Here is a 23,910-nt window from a genome sequence, read left to right on the forward strand (position 1 = left end):
TCGCAACTCACAACCCATCAGAGTGAACGGAAAACATGGTAACGGGAGGTCAAACTTCAAGAGACGGCGCCCCTCTTCGTGAGAGACAAGAAAATGTAACACCTCCAACCGGGAGGGAAGAGGAGGAGGTAGAACGCAGCCTGACAAAAGGAACCCCTCCTCCTTCCAGATTAATTATTGCAGAAAGTTGAAAAACTAGAAAAACACACTTAGGGGCAATTTGGAGCATCTGTTTCCATTGATCGCGGGGTGGCTTGCGGAGGGGGACGGGAACCAGGCCTTGATGCGACTTAACAGTTACTTCAATACATTAAAACAGACACACACACACGTACACCGGACAAACAACTGCCCCCACAAGCTGAGAGCGAAATCAAAGGAATTCCGGTCCTTTCTGAGAAGGCGAGCCGAGGGGAGGGAATTTCAGATATAAGCAGAGACACAACACACACAATTCAGTTCTGCAAGTGGCAGGCTCCGGCAATCTGTCTCTGTAACAGGCACATCGATAGGGAGCTGCATCGGCGCTAACCACTGCACCACCGCTCCCCCAACAGACACACACACAGTGCGCTAACCAAAGAGTATGGATTCCTGCAGTCATGAAAGCTTCAAATTAAGATTTAACCTTACCTTGATTATTATTTTTCTATCGACGCGACTCCACCGCTCCCCACACACAGTGCGCTAACCACTGCACCACCGTTCCCCACACACAGCACGCTAACCACTGCACCACCGCTCCGCACACACACAGCGCACTAACCACTCCACTACCGCTCCCCACACACACAGTGCGCTAACCACTACACCATCGCTCCCCACACACACAGTGCGCTAACCACTGCACTACCGCTCCCCACACACACAGCACACTAACCACTGCACCACCACACAGAGACCCACAGACTCACCACAGAGACACACAGACTCACCACACAGACTCACCACACAGAGACTCACCACACAGAGACCCACAAACTCACCACACAGAGACCCACAGCCTCACCACACAGAGACTCACCACACACAAAAACCTACACTCACCACACAGATCCACAAACCACACAGAAACCCACAGACTCGCCACACAGAGACTCACCACACTGAGACCCACAAACTCATCACATAGACCCACAGACTCACCACACATAGACCCACAGACTCGCCACAGAGATCCACAGACACGCCACACAGACTCACCACACAGAGACCCACAAACTCACCACAGAGACCCATAAACTCACCACACAGAGACCCACAGACTCACCACACAGAGACCCACAGACTCGCCACACAAACTCACCACAGAGACCCATAAACCACACAGAGGCCCACAGAGACCCACAGACTCATCACACTGAGACCCACACTCATCACATTGAGACCCACAGATTCACCACAGAGACCCACAGACTCACCACACAGAGACTCACCACACAAAGTTCCACAGACTCACCACACACAAAAACCTACTCTCACCACACAGAGATCCACAAACCACACAGAAACCCACAGACTCGCCACACAGAGACTCACCACACTGAGACCCACAAACTCATCACATAGACCCACAGACTCACCACAGAGATCCACAGACTCGCCACACAGACTCACCACACAGAGACCCACAAACTCACCACAGAGACCCATAAACTCACCACACAGAGACCCACAGACTCATCACACTGAGTCCCGTGTAGGCACCTTCAGGCTGCGTCGACCTAGAGGAGGCCCAGATAGGGTTCAGATTTTCCCGCCGCCGCCTCCAATCTCCATAACCCGGAAGTAGACGCGGGGGTGGTGGGTGGTGCCCAGGGGAGGAGCTGTCGGTGGGCGTGGTCGCGTTGTAAGACGTCACTCGACGGGGCGTGGCTGCAATAACGTCTCTTCAGAATTTTAGACGGATGTGAAGGAGGCGGCTGCTGCTGGATCTACGGCTGCTTCATTTTCATCATCGACTTTCGAGCAGGTTCTGTCGAAGCCATCCACTCGAAAATCTTTACGAGGTGAGCTGTGTGTGTCCGTGTTGTGGATTCGTGGTGAGTGTGTGGGTCCGTGTTGTGGGTTCGTGGTGAGTGTATGGGTCCGTGTTGTGGGTTCGTGGTGAGTGTGTGGGTCCGTGTTGTGGGTTCGTGGTGAGTGTGTGGGTCCGTGTTGTGGGTTCGTGGTGAGTGTGTGGGTCCGTGTTGTGGTAAGAGTGTGTGGGTCCGTGTTGTGGGTCCGTGGTGAGTGTGTGGGTCCGTGTTGTGGGTTCGTGGTGAGTGTGTGGGTCCGTGTTGTGGGTTCGTGGTGAATGTATTGGTCTGTGTTGTGGGTTCTTGATGAGTGGGTGGATCCGTGTTGTGGGTTCTGGTGAGTGTGGGTTTGTATTGTGGGTTCGTGGTGAGTGTGTGGGTCCATGTTGTGGGTTCGTGGTGAGTGTGTGGGCCCATGTTGCAGGTTCGTGGTGAGTATGTGGGTCCGTGTTGTGGGTTCGTGGTGAGTGTGTGGGTTCGTGGTGAGTGTGTGGGTCCGTGTTCTGGGTTCGTGGTGAGTGTGTGGGTCCATGTTGTGGGTTCGTGGTGAGTGTGTGGGTCCGTGTTGTGGGTTCGTGGTAAGTGTGTGGGTCCGTGTTGTGGGTTCGTGTTGAGTGTGTGGGTCCGTGTTGTGGGTTCGTGGTGAGAGTGTGGGTCCGTGTTGTGGGTTCGTGGTGAGTGTGTGGGTCCGTGTTGTGGGTTCGTGGTGAGTGTGTGGGTCCGTGTTGTGGGTTCGTGGTGAGTGTGTGGGTCCGTGTTCTGGGTTCGTGGTGAGTGTGTGGGTCCATGTTGTGGGTTCGTGGTGAGTGTGTGGGTCCGTGTTGTGGGTTCGTGGTGAGTGTGTGGGTCCGTGTTGTGGGTTCGTGGGAAGAGTGTGGGTCCGTGTTGTGGGTTCGTGTTGAGTGTGTGGGTCCATGTTGTGGGTTCGTGGTGAGTGTGTTGGTCTGTGTTGTGGGTTCGGGGTGAGTGTGTGGGTCCGTGTTGTGGGTTCGTGTTGAGTGTGTGGGTCCGTGTTGTGGGTTCGTGGTGAGTGTGTGGGTCCGTGTTGTGGGTTCGTGGTAAGTGTGTGGGTCCGTGTTGTGGGTTCGTGGTGAGCGTGTGGGTCCGTGTTGTGGGTTCGTGGTGAGAGTGTGGGTCCGTGTTGTGGGTTCGTGGTGAGTGTGTGGGTCCGTGTTGTGGGTTCGTGGTGAGTGTGTGGGTCCGTGTTGTGGGTTCGTGGTGAGTGTGTGGGTCCGTGTTCTGGGTTCGTGGTGAGTGTGTGGGTCCATGTTGTGGGTTCGTGGTGAGTGTGTGGGTCCGTGTTGTGGGTTCGTGGTGAGTGTGTGGGTCCGTGTTGTGGGTTCGTGGTGAGTGTGTGGGTCCGTGTTGTGGGTTCGTGGTGAGTGTGTGGGTCCGTGTTGTGGGTTCGTGGTGAGTGTGTGGGTCCATGTTGTGGGTTCAGGGTGAGTGTGTGGGTCCGTGTTGTGGGTTCGTGGTGAGTGTGTGGGTCCGTGTTGTGGGTTCGTGGTGAGTGTGTGGGTCCGTGTTGTGGGTTCGTGGTAAGAGTGTGTGGGTCCGTGTTGTGGGTTCGTGGTCTAGTGTGTGGGTCCGTGTTGTGGGTTCGTGGTGAGTGTGTGGGTCCGTGTTGTGGCTTCGTGGTGAATGTATTGGTCTGTGTTGTGGGTTCTTGGTGAGTGGGTGGATCCGTGTTGTGGGTTCTTGGTGAGTGTGGGTTTGTATTGTGGGTTCGTGGTGAGTGTGTGGGTCCGTGTTGTGGGTTCGTGGTGAGTGTATGAGTCCGTGTTGTGGATTCGTGGTGAGTGTGTGGGCCCATGTTGCAGGTTCGTGGTGAGTATGTTGGTCTGTGTTGTGGGTTCGTGGTGAGTGCGTGGGTCCGTGTTGTGGGTTCGTGGGAAGAGTGTGGGTCCGTATTGCGGGTTCCTGGTGAGTGTGTTGGTCTGTGTTGTGGGTTCGTGGTGAGTGTGTGGGTCCGTGTTGTGGGTTCGTGGTGAGTGCGTGGGTCCGTGTTGTGGGTTCGTGGTGAGTGTGTGGGTCCGTGTTGTGGGTTCGTGTTGAGTGTGTGGGTCCGTGTTGTGGGTTCGTGGGAAGTGTGTGGGTCCATGTTGTGGGTTCGTGGTGAGTGTGTGGGTCCGTGTTGTGGGTTCGTGGTGAGTGCGTGGGTCCGTGTTGTGGGTTCGTGGTGAATGTGTGGGTCCATGTTGTGGGTTCGTGTTGAGTGTGTGGGTCCGTGTTGTGGGTTCGTGGGAAGTGTGTGGGTCCATGTTGTGGGTTCGTGGTGAGTGTGTGGGTCCGTGTTGTGGGTTCTTGGTGAGTGTGGGTTTGTATTGTGGGTTCGTGGTGAGAGTGTGGGTCCGTGTTGTGGGTTCGTGGTGAGTGTGTGGGTCCGTGTTGTGGGTTCGTGGTAAGAGTGTGGGTCCGTATTGCGGGTTCCTGGTGAGTGTGTTGGTCTGTGTTGTGGGTTCGTGGTGAGTGTGTGGGTCCATGTTGTGGGTTCGTGGTGAGTGTGTGGGTCCGTGTTGCGGGTTCGTGGTGAATCTATTGGTCTGTGTTGTGGGTTCTTGGTGAGTGTGTGGATCCGTGTTGTGGGTTCTTGGTGAGTGTGGGTTTGTATTGTGGGTTCGTGGTGAGAGTGTGGTTCCGTATTGCGGGTTCGTGGTAAGAGTGTGTTTGTCTGTGTTGTGGGTTCTTGGTGAGTGTAAGGGTCCGTGTTGTGGGTTCATGGTGAGTGTGTGGGTCCGTGTCGTGGGTTCGTGGTAAGAGTGTGTTTGTCTGTGTTGTGGGTTCTTTGTGAGTGTGTGGGTCCGTGTTGTGGGTTCGTGGTAAGTGTGTGGGTTCGTGTTGTGGGTTCGTGGTGAGTGTGTGGGTCCGTGTTGTGGGTTCGTGGGAAGTGTGTGGGTCCGTGTTGCGGGTTCGTGGTGAGTGTGTGGGTCCGTGTTGTGGGTTCGTCGTGAGTGTGTGGGTCCGTGTTGTGGGCTCGTGGTAAGAGTGTGTTTGTCTGTTTTGTGGGTTCTTGGTGAGTGTGTGGATCCGTGTTGTGGGTTCTTGGTGAATGGGGTTTGTATTGTGGGTTTTTGGTGAGGGTGTGAGTCCGTAGTGAGGATGCGGGTTCGTGGTGAGGATGTGAGTTTGTGATGAAGGTGTGAGTCCGTGTTGACGATGTGAGTCCACTTGTGATCGCGGTGACCTCGCCCTCCACTGACTCTCTCCTCCGTCCCCCCCCCCCCTCCACTCTCCACGCAGATACACCGAGATATTTACGGAGCACAACAACGCTACTCTCAGAGTTAGCGCCATGGTATGCGTGACCCCTTTTGCTCGACATATGAACCACACCAGGACTTACAAAACACCACCCACACTGATGAACACCCTCACTTACAAACACCACACCAACACCCTCACTGACGAACACCACACCGACGAACACCCTCACTGACGAACATCCTCACTTACGAACACCACCCACACCTATGAACACCCACACTTACGAACACCACCCACACTTACAAAGATCCACACTTGCGAACACTACCCACCTACGAACACCCACACTTACGAACACCACCCACACTTACAAAGATCCACACTTACGAACACTACCCACCTACGAACACCCACAATTACGAACACCACCCACACTTATGAACACCCACACTTACAAACACCCACACCTTTGAACACAGTTTTGTTACAGCCTCAAGGGGACCGTTGTCTTTGTGTGTGTGTGTTGACGAGTCTACTGCACCTTTGTCTATGTGTGTGTGTATGTGTGTAGCGATAGTGTAGCGGTTAGCGCGCTGCGCTATGAACCTGGCGACCCGGGTTCGATTCCCGCTCACGGCCAACACCAGTGACGATTATCTGAACCGGTCCCGGGCCTCCCCTAGGTCGACTCAGCCTCAAATGAGTACCTGGTGCGGTGTGTAAACATCGCCACTAGGGAGAAAAAGGCGGTCGGGCGTGGTGCTGGCCACCCACCCCCTCGTGTACCGTTCCGGCCTTCATAGGTGCTCGCTAACAGCACTTGCCCCCTACAGTCTGTTAAGGCTATATAGGGGATCTTTATTTTTTATTTATGTGTATGTGGGGAGCGGTAGTGTAGCAGTTTGCGCACTGCCACGAACCTGGCAACCCGGGTTCGATTCCCGCTTATGGCCAACACCAGTGACGATTATTTGAACCAGTCCTGGGCCTCCCGTAGGTCGACTCAGCCTCAAATGAGTACCTGGTGTGGTGTGTAGACATCGCCACTGTGGAGACAAAGGCGGCCGGGCATGGTGCTGCCCACCTACCCCCTCGTGTGCCATGCTGGGCTTCATAGGGGCTCGCTATAAGCACTTTCCCCAACAGTCTGTTACAAGCTATACGGGGGATCTTTGTCTTTGTACGTGTGTGTGTGTTTATGTGTGTGTGTAGACAAGTCGAGCTGGACCGAGTGGGAGGCAGCCTCCGTCTATCACCACGTGGAGCGCGTTCACCTCCGGCACCGGATTAATCCGCAGCAAATCACCCAAAGGTTAGAGAGAGAGAGATGAGCAGGAAAATCATCAAAGTCTAAGAATGATAGCAGCTCAAATAGCAGCAGCTCAACCAAGTGGCCTGATATCATCAAATCATCATCATTGTCATCGCCTGGAAATGCACAGCAGCAGCGAAAAAACACTTTGATAAAAGCGTGACGATGGTGATTCCTCAAAATGTGAAGGGGAACAAATCCACGCAGTGACCACCACGGAGACCCACAGAGACACACATAGAGACCCACAGACACCCAGCCACCCACAGAGACACCCATAGAGACCCTTAGACCCACAGAGACACCTATAGACACATAGAGACTCACAGATATACCCATAGACACATAGAGACACCCATAGAGACCCATAGACACACAGAGATACCCAAAGAGACTCCAAAGACACATAGAGACACCCATAGAGACCCATAAACACACAGATACACCCCACAAAGAACCATAGATCCACAGAGACACCCATAGACACCCACAGAGACCCATACCTTAGCACGGTTAGCTACGTGCAGTGCGAACGAAGTTCATCATCCGTACACGCACCCTGTACCGCTCCGTGGGTCTCTGAGTATCGGTCTCTGTGGGTCTATATGGTTCTATATGAGTATAGGTCTTTGTGGGTCTCTGGTTCTATATGAGTGGCAGTCTCTGTGGGTCTCTATGGTTCTATATGAGTATGGGTCTCTGTGGGTCTATGAGTGTCTCTGTGCGTCTCTGTGGGGCTCTATGGTTCTATATAAGTATGGGTCTCTGTGGGTCTCTGGTTCTATATGAATATGGGTCTCAGTGGGTCTCTGAGGGTCTCTGCGTCTCTGTGGAGCTCTATGGGTATCCTTGGGTCTCTATGGTTCTATATGAGTATGGTTCTGTGTGGGTCTCTGTGGGTCTCCATGGTTATATATGAATATGGGTCTCTGTGGGTCTCTGGTTCTATATGAGTATGGGTCTCTGTGGGTCTATGAGGGTCTCTGTGCATCTCTGTGGGGCTCTATGGGTCTCCTTGGGTCTCTATGGTTCTATATGAGTATGGTTCTTTGTGGGTCTCTGAGGATCTCTGTGGTTCTCTATGAGTCTCTATAAGTCTGTATCAACGTGCACTTAGAGCAAATGGCTCCAACATGGTGATGACGACGATGGTGACGATGATGATGACGGTGATGATGACGACGACGATGACGTTGATGACGATGTTGACGATGATGATGATGACGACGATGACGACGATGATGATGACGATGATGACGACGATGACAACGATGATGATGATGACGATGATGATAATGAAGATGACGACGATGATGATGACGATGATGACGACGATGATGACGATGACGACGATGATGACAATGATAATGATGACGACGACGATGATGACAATGATGATAATGATGATGACGATGATGACGACGATTAGGATGATGATACCAGTCACTTCGGTGGGGGGCTTAACCCGGTGTGTGCGTAAATAAAATTAGTTTATAGTTTAAGTTGTTATTGTTGTCACGTGTGCAGCGATCCTGAGTCTCTTCAAGCCTCACTTGACTGAGCGCCAGAAGCTGGAGCTGGCCACCATGCAGGAAGTTTGGTTCTTCACTCTGGACGGGGAAGGAAGCTCACGAGGGGGAGTGAAGAACGGAGAATTTGACGACGACGACAACAACTACATCCTTGTGAGACTCACAGACACACACAAAGACACAGACACAACAACAACAACCGCCATTCGCCACTAAGTGGCGGTGACGTCACCACAACGCTTGTGCCAGGCCAGGTGCACCTTGAGGCCACGTGAAGTGTTGAACGCCCGCTGCCAGGAGGTCACGGGGTAGACCCAGGTTCCACGGGACGACTGTCTGAGATGACTGGCTGATGCACCACCTGTGCCCCCTATTGTGCCATCCTGCTGTGCTTTAGCCACCCGGCGCTCCGCTCATTGTTGTGACCGTCGCTCCTCCGCCCTCCGTTGTTGTTGGAGGGCGGCTGCCTCCAACTTCCCAGTAGCGTCCTTCACGAGCCTCCTCCACAGAGGCTGATCTTGACACCGCATCCTCCTGTACCACATCACTCCATCTCTTCTCTAGCCCGTGCTGCGCCCGTTTAGCCCCCTTGATCCGGCCGAATAAAATCTGTTTCGGCATGCGTTGGCTGGGCATGCGGGCTACATGACCCATCCAACGCAGCCTTGCCTGCCGGAGGAGCTCACCGATGGGACCTTGCCCAGATCTTTCAATGATCTGTGAGCTCCTCACACAATCCAGCCTGGTTAAACCCATGATGGATCGTAGGCAGGCTAGCCTAAATGTTTCTAACCGGCGAAGATGTTTCATTTGGGGGGTCCACGTTTCGCAAGTGTAGAGAAGGGAGGGAATGACCGTGGCCGAGAAGACCTGAAGCTTAGTGCGGAGCGACAGACCAGGTAGCTTCCACACAGCGTTACACAACCGATGAAAATATATTGCCGCCCGACTGATTCTGAGTGAGACCTCTGCTGTTAAACTGTAGCCGGTCATAAGCACACTGCCCAGGTATGGGAAACTCTCCACTCTCTCCACAATTGCCCCATCACCGATTGGGAGTTGTGGGGGTGGAGTATCCGATGGTACAAAATACCCAGGCAGGTGCTTAGTTTTGGTGGGGCTGATGGTAAGGCCCCATCTCTTAGTGGCACACTCCAGTCTCAGCAGCAGCGTCTCCAACTCCTCCTCTGAATGAGCAGCTATTACCAAATCATTGGCATACATAACGTGGTTGAGCAATAGGGAGCCATCCGTTGACCGCACCCGGGCATCGATCAGCCTCCCATTATATCTGTACCAAATGGAGATTCCCCCGGTACAGCTATTGAAGGCTTCACGAACTATGTGGTCAAAATAGATGTTAAATAATGTGGGAGCCAGAGGACATCCCTGTCACACCTCAAGGTGTACAGGGAATGGCTCTGACTCCCGGCCACGTAGTTTTACCCGGGCCTGTTCACTATCATGAAGGCCCACACAGAGACACTGATACCCATAAAGCACCACAGATTAGCACGGTTGGCTACGTACAGTGCGAAAGAAGTTCAACATACACACATACAGAGACACCCAGACACATAGAGACGCACAGAGACACCCACAGACACCCACAGTGACCCACAGATTAGCTCTGTTGGCTACATGTGACCTCCTCGTGACCCCCACCCTGACCTCCCGTGACCCCTGCAGGTCCAGAACGAGCACTTCTACTACCGCTTCCAGCTGGACAGGAAGATTGGGCAGGGTGGGCAGAGCGTGGTGGTGAGGTGTCTGGACCACAAGACTCGGACGATGGTGGCTCTCAAGATCCTCGCCTCGCCCTCCACGTGAGTGGGCCCTGGCGCAGCAGTGCAGTCAACAACAACAATAACACCACCAATAACAAGAACAATAAACAAACACACACTATGGGACTGCTGCTGGCTGTGAACCACAACAACAAACAATGACTGAACATCCTTTACTTGAATCTCCATCGCTCAACCACCACCTCCTCACCACCACCTCCACAGCGACACTCCCACCCCACCACCACCTCCCCACCACCCTCACCACCACCGCCACCACTGGTTGTGTGTTGGAGACGAACCCCACCACAACACTGACAATTGACTTTGACACTTTCCAACACAACAACCGGTTAAGTGCTGAGCAAGTAACGAGCTGGCCAAGCGTTTTGTGTTTAGGTGACAAACCACGTGAACCAATTGGGCGTGTGTCAGTGTGGCGGGTTTAATGACACAACATTTATATTTACGTCATATAACCCAAACTCACCTCTATTGTGGATAATATTGATAGCGACAGACCAACTACGCATTACCCATTACTACTACTCAGTGTTACACACACAGACCCACTACTACTAATCAGTGTTACACACATAGACCCACTACTACTACTCAGTGTTACACACACAGACACATTACTACTACTCACTGTTACACACACAGACCCACTACTACTACTCAGTGTTACACACACAGACCCACTACTACTCAGTGTTACACACACAGACCCATTACTACTACTCAGTGTTACACACACAGACCCACTACTACTCAGTGTTACACACACAGACCCACTACTACTACTCAGTGTTACACACATAGACCCACTACTACTACACAGTGTTACACACACAGATCCAATACGACTTCTACTCAGTGTTACACACACAGACCCACTACTACTATTCAGTGTTACACACACAGACCCACTACTACTACACAGTGTTACACACACAGATCCAATATGACTTCTACTCAGTGTTACACACACAGACCCACTACTACTACTCTGTGTTACACACACAGACCCACTACTACTACTCAGTGTTCCACACACAGACCCACTATTACTACTCAGTGTTCCACACACAGACCCACTACTACTACTCAGTGTTCCACACACAGACCCACTGTATATTAAAGTCTAAACTCTCTGTCTCTGTCTCTCTCTGTCTGTCTCTGTCTTGATCTCTGTTTCTTTATGTCTCTTTCTCTCTATCTGTCTCTCTTTCTTTCTCTCTCTCGTTCTGTGAATTTGCTCACTCGCTCGCAGCTCCAGGGAAGAAAAGCACCAGAGAACGGAGCTGCTAATGTCCATGGAGCTCCAGAGCGACCGTAGCAACGTGGACTACAACGTAGTCAGGGTCCTGGAGACTTTTTACTTTCGAGGCCACAAATGCCTTGTCATGGAGCTGTTGAAGTACGCACACCACCAGCACCACTACCACCACTCACTCACTCATTAACTCACCACCAACATTCACTCACCCACTCACTCGTTCACTCACTCACCCACCACCCACTCACTCACCACCACCACCGACTAACTCACCATCACCACCACCACCACTCACCCACCACCACCACCACTCACCCACTCACTCACTCACCACCACCACTTACCCACTCACTCACTCACCACCACACCACTCACCCACTCACCCTCCACCACCCACCCACCACCACACCACCCACTCAACCACCCACCATCACCAGCACAACCCCTCACCCAACCACCCACCATAACCACCCACCCACCACCCATCCACCATCACCCACCAGCACCCACCACCACCAAACACCACCACCAAACACCACCACCACCAAACACCACCACCACAACACCACCACCACCCATACAGACCCATAGAGACACCCATACCCATACATTAGTATGGTTGGCTATGTATGGTGCAAAAGAAGTTCTGCATACATTCACACACAGAGACCCACAGACCCCCAGACCCACAGAGACCCATAGAGACCCACAGAGACACCCACACAGACACCCATAGAGACCCACACATTAGCATGCTTGGCTACGTACGGTGTGAATGAATTTCAACATACGCACACAAAGATCAAAGATCCCCCATATAGCCTTAACAGACTGTAGTGGCAAGTGCTGTTAGCGAGCACCTTTAAAGGCCGGCACGGCACACGAGGGGGTGGGTGGCCAACACCACGCGCGGCCGCCTTTGTCTCCCCAGTGGCGATGTTTACACATCACACCAGGTACTCATTTGAGGCTGAGTCGACCTAGGGTAGACCCAGGACCGGTTCAGATAATCGTCACTGGGTGTTGGCCATGAGCGGGAACCGAGCCCAGTTCGCCAGGTTCGCAGCGCAGCACGCTAACCGCTGATGTCACTGACGTCGTTGCTGACGTCGTCGCTGACGTGACTGACATGGTCGCTGTCTCTCCGCGTGGCAGGGCGAAACTCCATTGCGTGCTCAGACAGATGACGCTGTGGCAAAGTCACGAGGATGCGGTGAGGTCGTACACTAGGGCCATCCTCCACTTCCTGGCCCACACCAAGTCCCGGGGCATCGTACACGGTGACATCAAGCCCGTGAGTGGAGTGCATGCTGTGTAATGGTGTCTGTGTGTATGGGTGTCTGTGTGTGTGGGTGTATATGTGTGTGGGTGTCTGTGTGTGAGTGTGTGGGTGTCTGTGTGTGGGTGTGTCTGTGTGTGTGGGTGAGTACACGGCAAAACAACCCGCTAACTCCTCGCAGTGCCGGATGGGCAACTCTGTCGTGGACAGTGCTGTGGGGGGAGGGCCAATTCCGATTGGCTACTCCCCTCATGGCGTCTGTGACCACCACAGTGGCTAAACGGGGGGCTCTGGATGGGTGCGAGGGGCTGGTAACCCCTCCACCTTCAAAATTTTACCACTAAACCACGACTGAAATATGTAACTAATAAGCTTGTGCCGGAGGCCCCGGGGGGACAGGCATTTATGATGTCTCCTGGCCAAACTCCAATTGGCGGAGCCAGGAGATTGAATCTCTACACTCGGGGCTCCTCCAGAAACAACGAAAAGCCACTTCGTGTGGCCACGTGGAATGTTCGAACGCTCACTGCGGAGGAGAGGCTGCCACTCCTCTGTCGGGAGCTTGACCGGTACCGCCTGGATCTCTGTGGCATTCAGGAGGTCCGGTGGACCGGTTCTGGCTCCTGCCACCATGAGGGGTGGACAGTCCTCTACTCGGGGCAACAGACTGCCAAACAACAGGATGTGGCTCTTCTTTTGAACAAAAGAATGAAGGGGGCGTGGGAGCGTGGCGGTGAGGTGTGGGAAGCTGTAAGCCCCAGGCTACTTTGGGCTCACCTTCCCATCAACCGGAGGAGAGGAGTGGTGTTCGTGGTTATTTATGCCCCCTCCGAAGACGAACATCCGTGGAGGGATGCAGCAAAGCCGATGAGTCAGATGCCTTCTATGACCTCGTGCCACAGGTGCTGGCTAAAGTGGCCCCTCAGGATAGAGTCATCTTGTTGGGTGACTTCAATACCCGAGTTGGTCATGATGCTGGCACCTGGTCTGGAGTGATTGGAGGGCATGGGCCAGATCAGCTCAATAACAACGGTAGGAGGCTGCTAGATTTTTGTGCAGCCCATGGGCTTGTAATTACAAACACGCTGTTCCGGCATCGGCGCATCCACACAACATCATGGATGCATGCCGGGTCCAAGCAAGAACATCTGCTGGACTACATAGTGACGGACCAGCGGATGCGAGCCCATGTCCTTGACACCAGGACCTACCGTGGAGCTGATCTGCCCTCTGACCATCGACTAGTCATCTGTAAGATGCACCTGCCATTCTTCCACTCCGGTGGTGGGTGTACACCCAGGACCCCATTCCAACCTAAAGTGGCCTGGTCTCAGTTATCTGATGAAAGTTGCAAGTGAGAATTTCATCATTGCTTGCGGCTGGGGTTGGCATTGTCCCCCACTCCTCCTGATGTCGAGGGTAAATGGGCGAGGTTTAGGACTGTGACTCATGCAGCTGCAATGGCTGCTTTGGGTACGTGGTCCAGACCTCCCCAGAGACCCTGGCTGACAGAGGAGGTGTTGAGGTTGGTTGAGAAAAAGCGACAGGCCCACTGTCATCGGATACAGAATCCCACATCAGAGAATGAGGAGGCTTACCACAGCCTTCGCTCGGAGGTTCGGAGAGCCGTGAGGCGCTGCAATGATGGGTGGTGGTCGCAGGTTGCTGAGGAGATGGAGTCTGCCTCAGTGGCCCGCGATCACAAATCTCTATTTAACTCCATCAAAAAAGTAACCTGCAGCGCCACACCTATTACCATCATTAGGGGAAAAAACGGTGATCCAATCTCTGACCCCCAGGAACAGGTTTGCAGATTTGCTGAGCATTTCTGTGAGGTCCTGGGGGAGGGGAAATCCATCAGCCAGGAAAACATCGTGGCACGAAGTGGGGATGATCCTGCTGAGGCTGCAGTGCCTCAAATATTGGAAGAAGTCACCCCCTGTGAGTGGCTGGCTGAGGTGCCATCTGTTGGGGAAGTACTGAAGGTGATCCGGAGTCTGAGACCAGGAAAGGCACCGGGTAGAGATGATCTCCCAAGCGAAATGCTGAGGGAGGGTGGCGTTTGTGCACAGACTGCCCTATATGACATCATAACAACAGTCTGGACCACTGGATGGGTTCCGCAGGATTGGCAGAAGAGGGACCGCAAAAACTGTAACAACTACAGGAGCATCTCACTCCTCAGTGTGCCGGGAAAGGTCCTGGCAAGGATTATTCAACATCGCCTTGCCAGGCACGCTGAGGAGAGGCTTGCGGAGCCCCAATGTGGTTTCAGGAAAGGGCGGTCCTGCACAGATGCCATATTTTCTGTCCGTCTGCTACAGCAGAGGTGTAGGGAATTCCAACAAGACCTACATCTCTGCTTTATTGACCTTGTTCTTCGTGCTTTTGGAGTCCCTGACCCTCTGCTCACGATCATTAAGGACCTTCATGATGGTGAGCCGGCCCGGGTAAAACTACGTGGCCGGGCGTCAGAGCCATTACCTGTACACCTTGGGGTGCGACAGGGATGTCCTCTGGCTCCCACATTATTTAACATCAATTTTGACTACGTAGTTCGTTAATCCTTCAATAGCTGTACCGGGGGAATCTCCATTTGGTACAAATATAATGAGGGGCTGATCGATGCCCGGGTGCGGTCAAGGGATGGCTCCCTATTGCTCAGCCACGTTATGTATGCCGATGATTTGGTATTAGCTGCTCATTCAGAGGAGGAGTTGGAGACGCTGCTGCTGAGACTGGAGCGTGCCACTAAGAGATGGGGCCTTACCATCAGCCCCACCAAAACTAAGCACCTGCCTGGGTATTTTGTACCATTGGACACTCCACCCCCACAACTCTCAATCGGTGATTGGGCAGTTGTGGAGAGAGTGGAAAGTTTCCCATACCTGGGCAGTGTGCTTATGACCGGCTCCAGTTTAACAGCAGAGGTCTCACTCCGAATCAGTCGAGTGGCAATATCTTTTCATCGGTTGCGTAACGCTGTGTGGAAGCTACCTGGTCTGTCGCTCCGCACTAAGCTTCAGGTCTTCTCGGCCACGGTTATTCCCTCCCTTCTCTACGCTTGCGAAACGTGGACCCCCCTAATGGAACATCTTTGCGGGTTAGAAACATATAGGCTAGCCTGCCTACGATCCATCCTGGGTTTAACCTGCTGGATTGTGTGAGGAGCTCACAAATCTTTGAAAGATCTGGGCACGGTTCCATCGGTGAGCTCCTCCGGCAGGCAAGGCTGCGTTGGCTGGGTCATGTAGCCTGCATGCCCAGCCACCGCATGCCGAAACAGCTTTTGTTCGGCCGGATCGAGGGAGCTAAATGGGCACGGCACGGGCTAGAGAAGAGATGGAGTGATGTGGCACAGATGGACGTGGAGCTAAGTGGACTTGCCGATGACTGGTACCAGTGGTGTCAAGATCGGCCTCTGTGGAGGAGGCTCGTGAAGGACGCTGCTGGGCAGTTGGAGGCAGTTGCCCTCCAACAACAACGGAGGATGGAGGGGCGACGCTCACAACAACGAGCTGAGCACCGGGTGGCTAAAGCACAGAAGGTTGGCACAGTAGGGGGCACAGGTGGTGCATCAGCCAGTCATCTGAGTCAGTCGACCCGTGGCACTTGGGTCTGCCCCGTGACCTCCTGCCAGCGGGCGTTCGACACTTCACGTAGCCTCAAGGTGCACATGGTCTGGCACAAGCGTCGTGGTGACGTCACCGCCACTTAGTGGCGAATGGCGGTTGTTGTACACGCTGGGGCGCTGGTGCTCGCTCTGCAGATGTAAATGCCACTGATTATTCATGTTCTGCAGATGTAGATGTCACTGGTGTTCTTCATGTTCTGCAGATGTAGATACCACTGGTTCTTCACGTTCTGCAAATGTAGATGCCATTATGTCTTAACGTCCTGTAGATGTAGATGGCACTGGTATTTCACGTCCTGTAGATGTAGATGCCACTGGTTTTTACGTTCTGCAGATGCAGATGTCACTCGTTCTTCACGTTCTGCAGATGTAGATGCCACTCGTTCTTCATGTTCTGCAGATGTAGATGTAGATGCAAATAGTTCCTCATGTTCTGCGGATGTAGATGCCACTGGTTCTTCACGTTCTGCAGATGTAGATGCCACTGGCTCTTCACGTTCTGCAGATGTAGATACCACTGGTTCTTCACGTTCTGTAGATGTAGATGCCACTGGTTCCTCACGTTCTGTAAATATAGATGCCACTGTTCCATCACGTTATGTAGATGAAGATGTCACTGGTTCTTCATGCTCTGTAGATCCCACTGGTTCTTCCCGTTCTGTAGGTGCCACAGGTTGTTCATGTTCTGTTGATGTAGATGTCACAGGTTCTTCACGTTCTGCAGATGTAGATGTCACTATTTTTTTTGCACATATCTCTGAAACTTCGTAAGTTGAACGTCTGTGAGCGGAGGCAGTCCCCCTGCACAGACGCTCGGTCGTAAACGACGCTCACCGCCTGGACCATGCTGGGTGTGAATTCCCTCCCTGCGGCTCACTCCCCGTCCAGAGCAACGTTCTGTTGGCGAACATCGCGGATGGCATCGTCAGGGTCAGGAACTTCGCCTCAAGCTTCTTTGTGGATGGCAAAAGTGAGTGGAGACACCCACACACAACCACCTATCCACCCACTGACACCCCCACACACCCATCTACCCACCCATCCACCGACCTACACATCCATTCGCCATCAACCCATCCATTCCCCCACCCATCAAGCCACCCACCGACCCCCCCATCAATCCACCCACCCATCCACCCACCCACTGACCCATCCACCCACCCACCCATCCATCCACCCACCCATCCACCCACCTACCCATTCATCCACCCAGCCACTGACCCATCCACCCACCCACTCACCCACCCATCCATATATCCATCCATGCACCTACCCACCCACCCACCCATCCACCCACTAGCCCATCCACCCACCCGCTCACCCACCCACCCACACATCCATTCACCCATCCACCCATCAACCCATCAACCCATCAACCCACCGACCCATCCACCCACCCACCCACCCACCCACCCACTCTCCCACCCACCCACCCACCCATCCATCTATCCATCCATCTATCCATCCATGCACCCACCCACACAGCCATTCACCCACCCATCCATCCACCCACCCAGTCATCCAGACACCCACCCACCCAGCCATCCAGCCACCAACTCACCTGCCCACTCACCGAGCGATCCACGCACCCACCCAGAGAGCCATCCACCCACTCACCCACCCACCCACTGATTCAGCTACCCAGCCACCCACTCACCCACCCACCCACTCACCCACCCACCCACTCACCCACCCACCCACTCACCCACCCACCCACTCACCCACCCACCCATCCATCTATCCATACATCCACCCACCCAGCCATCCACTCACCCACCCAGCCATCCATCTACCCACCCATCCACCCCTCCACCCAGCCATCCAGCCACCCACTCACCCAACCACCCACCCGGCCATCCACCCACCCACTCAGCCATCCAGCGACCTACTCACCCATCCACCCAGCCAGCCATCCACCCACTCACCCACCCACCCACTCACCCAGCCAGCCAGCCAGCCATCCACCCAATTACCCACCCACCCACTCACCCACCCGCCCATCCACCCACCCATCCACCCACCCACCCACCGTCCCCCCCCATCCAGCGACCCACCCACACACCCATCCACCCATACACCCATCCACCCATACACCCACTCAACCACCCATCCATCTATATACCCACCCACCCAGCCATTTACCCACCCAGCCATCAAGCCACCCACCCACCCATCCACCCACCCAGCCGGATATCCACCCACTCACCCACCCACTCACCCACCCACTCACCCACCCAGCCATCCACCCACCCGCCCAGCCAATGACCCACCCACCCATCCATCTATGCACCCACCCACCCACCGACCCATCCAGCCACCGACCCATCCAGCCACCTACCCACTCACCCACTGACCTGCCCATCCAGTCACCCACCCATGAATCCACCCACCCACCCACTCACCCACCTGCCCACCCACTCACCCATCCATCTATCCATCCACCCACCCAGCCATCCACCCACTCACCCATCCACCCAGCCAGCCATCCACCCACTCACCCGCCCAACCATCCACCCCCCACCCACCCAGCCACCGCCCCAGCCACCAAACCCAGCCACCCAACCCAGCCACCCAACCCAGCCACCCAACCCACCCACCCACCTACACACATGTACCTAGTCTACAATCTTCATCATCATCGCTGCTGTTGTCGTCTGCACAGCCTCGCACGTGGGAGGAACCCTCGCCTACGTGGCCCCCGAGGTGCTTCTCGGCTACCCGGCGACCTGCGCTGTGGACACATGGTCGCTGGGCTGCACCGTCGCCAAGCTGGCCACCGACAGGGAACTCTTCCTCTCGTTCAGCCGCGACGACCACCTGGCATGCTGCATCGAGGTGACTGGGGAGCCTCCCTGGGGGGCCTTGAGCGACGACCTGGCCCACAGCCAGCCAGTCACCCAGCCAGTCACCCAACCCTGTCAGCCAGTCACTCAACCAGCCACCCAACCACCCACCCACTCACCTACCCACCCACCTACCTACGCATCCTCTCACTCACCTACACATTTACCCACCCACCCATCTACCTACTTACCTGCCCACTCACCCACCTACTTACCCAGCCACCCACCTACCTACACACCCACGTAACCACCCACTCACCCACCTACCCACCTACCCACCCACTCACTCATCCACCTACCCACCCACTCGCCCACCCCCTCACCCACCCACCTACCCCCTCACCCACCCACCTACTCACTGACTCACCCACCTACCCACCCAGTAACCCACCCACCTACACACCCACCGACCTATCCACCCATCCACTCGCCCACTCAACCATCCACTCACCCATTCACCCACTCACCCACCCACTTACCCACCAACCTACCCACCCATTCACCCACTCACCTACCTACCCACTCACCCACCCACCTACCTATCCACTAACCCACCCACTCACCCTCCCCCCACCCACCTACTCACCCATGATGCTAGATGCGCTGAGCAACAACGATAATGTCACGTTCAGGTCTTTCGTCGTACAGCCAATGAAAAACAGCCACGTAGCTCAGTGGGGCCTTCCCTGGTGAAATATTCAGTTTTAGTGTGGGCCTCTGAGTCTCAATGGTTTTATATGAGTCTCTGGACCTCTATGGGTCTATGTATGGGTCTCTGTCGGTCCGTATGGGTCTCTCTATGGGTCTCTGTGGATCCATATGGGTCTCTGTGAGTTCCTATGGTTTTATATAAGTCTCTGGATCTCTATGGGTCTCTGTATGGGTCCCCGTGTGTAACACGCGTGTAACATTCGTGTAACATGCGTGTGTCCCTCTGTGTGTCTGTCTTGAAATGGTTGCGCAGATCCTGGGCATGCCTCCAAAAGAAATGGTGGAGAAAGCTCGCAAAAGAGCGGCATACTTTGGTGAGTTGAAGGGTGGTGTGATGGTGGTGTGGTGGTGGTGAAGTGCTGGTGAGGTAGTGGTGAGGTGGTGGTGAGGTGGTGGTGGTGTAACGCTAGCGGTGTGGTGGTGAGGTGGTGATGATGTGGTGGTGGTGGTGGTGAGGTGGTGGTGGTGAGGTGGTGGTGAGGTGGTGGTGGTGAGGTGGTGGTGGTGAGGTGGTGGTAGTGGAGGTGGTGTGGTGGTGAGGTGGTGGTGAGGTGGTGGTGTGGTGGTTGTGTGGCAGTGGATAGTGGTGAGGTGGTGGTGTGGTGGTGGTGAGGTGTAGTGGTGGTGAGGTGTTAGTGGTGGCGATAGTGGTGGTGTGGTGGTGGCAGTGTGGTGGTATGGTGGTAGTGGTGGTGTGGTGGTGTAGAGGTGGCAATAATGGTGGTGAAGTAGTGGTCATGTGGTGGTGGTATAGGGCTAGCGGTGTGGTGGTGAGGTGGTGATGGTGTGGTGGTGGTGGTGGTGGTGGTGAGGTGGTGGTGGTATGGTGGTGTAGATGGGGTAGTGGAGGTGGTGTGGTGGTGTTGGTGAGGTGGTGGTATGGCAATGGATAGTGGTGGTGTGGTGGTGGTGGTGAGGTGGTGTTGTAGGGGTAGCGGTGTGGTGGTGAGGTGGTGGTGGTGTGGTGGTGAGGTGGTGGTGTGGTTGAGGTGTGGTTGTGGTGAGGTAGTGGTGAGGTAGTGGTGGTGAGGCGTTGGTGGTGGCGATGGTGGTGGTGTGGTGGTGTTCTAGGGGTAGCGGTGTGGTGGTATGGTGGTAGTGGTGGTGTGGTCAGGTGGTGGTGGTGTGGTGGTGAGGTGGTGGTCGTGCTTTGGTGGTGGCGTAGAGGTGGTAGTGGAGGTGGTGTGGTGGTGAGGTGGTGGTGAGGTGGTAGTGTTGTAGGGGTAGCGGTGTGGTGGTGAGTGGGTGGGTAGGTGGGTGGGTGGTTGGTGACACTGTGCGTGCCTCTCTCTGTGTGTCTCTCTTTCCATCTCTCTGTCTGTGTATGTGTCTCTCTCTCTGTCTCTCTTCCTCTTTCTTTGTCTCTCTGTGTATCTCTCTGTCTCTATCTCCCTCTCTGTGTGTATGTATATCTCTCTCTGTCTCTGTCCTACAGACGAGGCCGGACAGCCTCACTGCCCGGCCAGGAAACGACTCCCGGCAAGTGTCCCCCTGCATTTGGTGCTGCGGAGATGTGGAGCTCAGCTTGTGGCCTTCATTAGCAGCTGCCTGCAGTAAGAACACAGACACATACCGCCCGTGTAGCCTCAAGCCGACTGTAGGGGCAAGTGCTGTTAGTAGTAGCGAGTAGATGCACCGCCTATGAAGGCCTCCGGCACTGTGGCACACACAGAGGAGGTGGGTGGCTAGCACCACCACGTCCGGCCACCTTTGTCTCCCCAGTGGCGATGTTTACACTAGGTACTCATTTGAGGCTGAGTCGACCTAGGGGAGGCCTAGGACCAGTTCAGATAATATAATTGCTGTCACTGGTGTTGGCCGTGTGCAGGAATCTAACTCGGGTTTCTGCCGGGTTCATAACACCACCGCTGTCCATTACACACACACACGTACACACACACGTACAGATGGGAACGTCAAATCCTCACCTCCCCTGTCTCCATCCCTCCCGCCCCCCCAGGTGGGATCCAGAACTCCGCATGACACCGGAGCAGGCGCTGAGTCACGGCTGGCTCCAGAACGAGACCACCACCATCGAGGCCACCCCCACCACCATCGAGGCCACCCCCACCACCATCGAGTCCACCCCCACCACCATCGAGGCCACTCCCACCACCATCGAGGCCACCCCAACCACCATGGAGGCCACCCCAACCACCATGGAGGCCACCCCCACTACCATGGAGGCCACCCCCACTACCATTGAGGCCACCCCCACTACCATGGAGGCCACCCCCACCACCATGGAGGCCACCCCAACCACCATGGAGGCCACCCCCACTACCATTGAGGCCACCCCCACTACCATTGAGGCCACCCCAACCACCATGGAGGCCACCCCCACCACCATGGAGGCCACCCCAACCACCATGGAGGCCACCCCCACCACCATGGAGGCCACCCCCACCACCATTGAGGCCACCCCCACCACCATCGAGGCCACCTCCACCACCATCGAGGCCACCCCCACCACCATGGAGGCCACCCCCACCACCATGGAGGCCACCCCCACCACCATCGAGGCCACCCCCACCACCATCGAGGCCACCCCCACCACCATCGAGGCTAGCCCCACCACCATCGAGGTCACCCCCACCACCATCGAGGCCACCCCCACCACCATCGAGGCCACCCCCACCACCATCGAGGCCACCTCCACCACCATCGAGGCCACCCCCACCACCATGGAGGCCACCCCCACCACCATGGAGGCCACCCCCACCACCATCGAGGCCACCCCCACCACCATCGAGGCCACCCCCACCACCATCGAGGCCACCCCCACCACCATCGAGGCCACCCCCACCACCATCGAGGCCACCCCCACCACCATCGAGGCCACCCCCACCACCATCGAGGCCACCCCCACCACCATCGAGGCCACCCCCACCACCGTCGAGGCCACCCCCACCACCGTCGAGGCCACCCCCACCACCGTCGAGGCCACCCCCACCACCGTCGAGGCCACCCCCATTACCAGCGAGGCCACAACCGCCACCAGCGAGGCCACAACCGCCTCCAGCGAGGCCACCCCCACCACCATCGAGGCCACCCCCACCACCAGCGAGGCCACCCCCATCACCAGCGAGGCCACCCCCATCACCAGCGAGGCCACAACCGCCACCAGCGAGGCCACAACCGCCACCAGCGAGGCCACAACCGCCACCAGCGAGGCCACCCCCACCACCATCGAGGCCACCACCATCACCAGCGAGGCCTTTGGAGCTGCGGATCTACGGTGAGACTCCCTCTGTATGCTCAGTGCAGGGTCTCTGAGTATGGGTCGTTGTGAGTCTGTATGGGTCTCTATGAGTATGGGTCTCGATGCATCTATATGAATTTAGTATTTGGGCTGCCGCTATGAATCCCCACGTGACGATGATGATGATGATGACATCAGCCACTTGGTTGAGCTGCTTTCATTTGTGATGGCCAGGTCCACTTCTGGCCGTGGGGACCGATCGCGACCTCTGGCTGTAGTACCAGCATGACGATGATTATGATGATGCGCTGCTGTGGTGCTGCTGCCTCTCTCTCCACAGAGCTGAGTCGGAGAAAAAGCCCCCATCATCATCATCCTTATCATCATCGCTGGATGAGGATGAGACAGAGGAGGTGGAGGAGGAGGAGAACGAGGATCAGACGGAGGAGGAGGATGAGACAGAGGAAGAGGAGAAGATGGAAGTGGAGGAGAAGACAGAAGACGAGGAGCAGATGGAAGTGGACGAGAAGACAGAAGAGGATGAGCAGATGGAAGAGGAGGAGGTGCAACAGCAGCAGGAGAAGAAGAAGAAAAAGAAGCAAAGGGGTCTGGCCCATATGGGCAGGGCACTCTCCTCGATCTTCCGCCGCCTGCTGCTGTGTGGTGGGCAGCCCATGGCAGAGTAGCAGGGGGGTGGTGGTGGTGGTGGAGTCGGTGCCAACCACCACCACCACGAGCAGCAGCACCGCACCACCCACACACACACACAGTCACTCCACACACACCCAGCCACCCACACTCACTCACCCCACACACACACACCCACTCACCACACTCACTATCGTGGAGACCAGCTGTGGAAGACGACTGAAGAGTGGCCGCCAGACATGGACTGGACACAGCCACTCACTGCACTCACCACATGCTCACCCCACCACACACTCACCAGTAGCTTACCCAGGGCCCCCCTTATCTCAGGCTACAACCCTACCACGTGGTGTGTGTTAAAATAGCATTGTACGTGTGTAGTTTTGTATATTATTATTGTAAATATGATTGTTATAATTACATATGAAGTCACCAGTATGTGAAAAACGTTGCAGACG

General features: G+C 55.2%; 1 protein-coding gene across 1 annotated transcript; it reads left to right on the forward strand.

The window, feature by feature from the left end:
• The first annotated feature begins 864 nt into the window (after positions 1-864).
• Positions 865-23,890, forward strand: LOC142924127 (uncharacterized). Its single transcript, XM_076065772.1, has 13 exons — positions 865-2,009; positions 5,259-5,313; positions 6,435-6,534; positions 8,062-8,219; positions 9,756-9,892; positions 11,130-11,276; positions 12,291-12,429; positions 16,937-17,018; positions 18,711-18,883; positions 19,856-19,916; positions 21,038-21,155; positions 21,563-22,840; positions 23,145-23,890. The coding sequence occupies exons 2-13, from the start codon at positions 5,311-5,313 to the stop codon at positions 23,488-23,490; spliced, it is 2,742 nt and encodes a 913-aa protein (XP_075921887.1). The 5' UTR covers positions 865-2,009; positions 5,259-5,310; the 3' UTR covers positions 23,491-23,890.
• Positions 23,891-23,910: the final 20 nt, after the last annotated feature.

The sequence above is a fragment of the Petromyzon marinus genome, chromosome 9 (assembly GCF_048934315.1).
Source record: "Petromyzon marinus isolate PM22_M1 ecotype Great Lakes invasive population chromosome 9, UKy_Petmar_22M1.pri1.0, whole genome shotgun sequence".
NCBI classification, from domain to species: Eukaryota; Metazoa; Chordata; class Hyperoartia; order Petromyzontiformes; family Petromyzontidae; genus Petromyzon; species Petromyzon marinus.

Coding starts and splice junctions, on each gene's coding strand:
- LOC142924127 (XM_076065772.1), top strand. Junction 11,277..12,290: donor CTTGTCATGGAGCTGTTGAA/GTACGCACACCA, acceptor TCCGCGTGGCAG/GGCGAAACTCCATTGCGTGC. Junction 21,156..21,562: donor TTCATTAGCAGCTGCCTGCA/GTAAGAACACAG, acceptor CCGCCCCCCCAG/GTGGGATCCAGAACTCCGCA.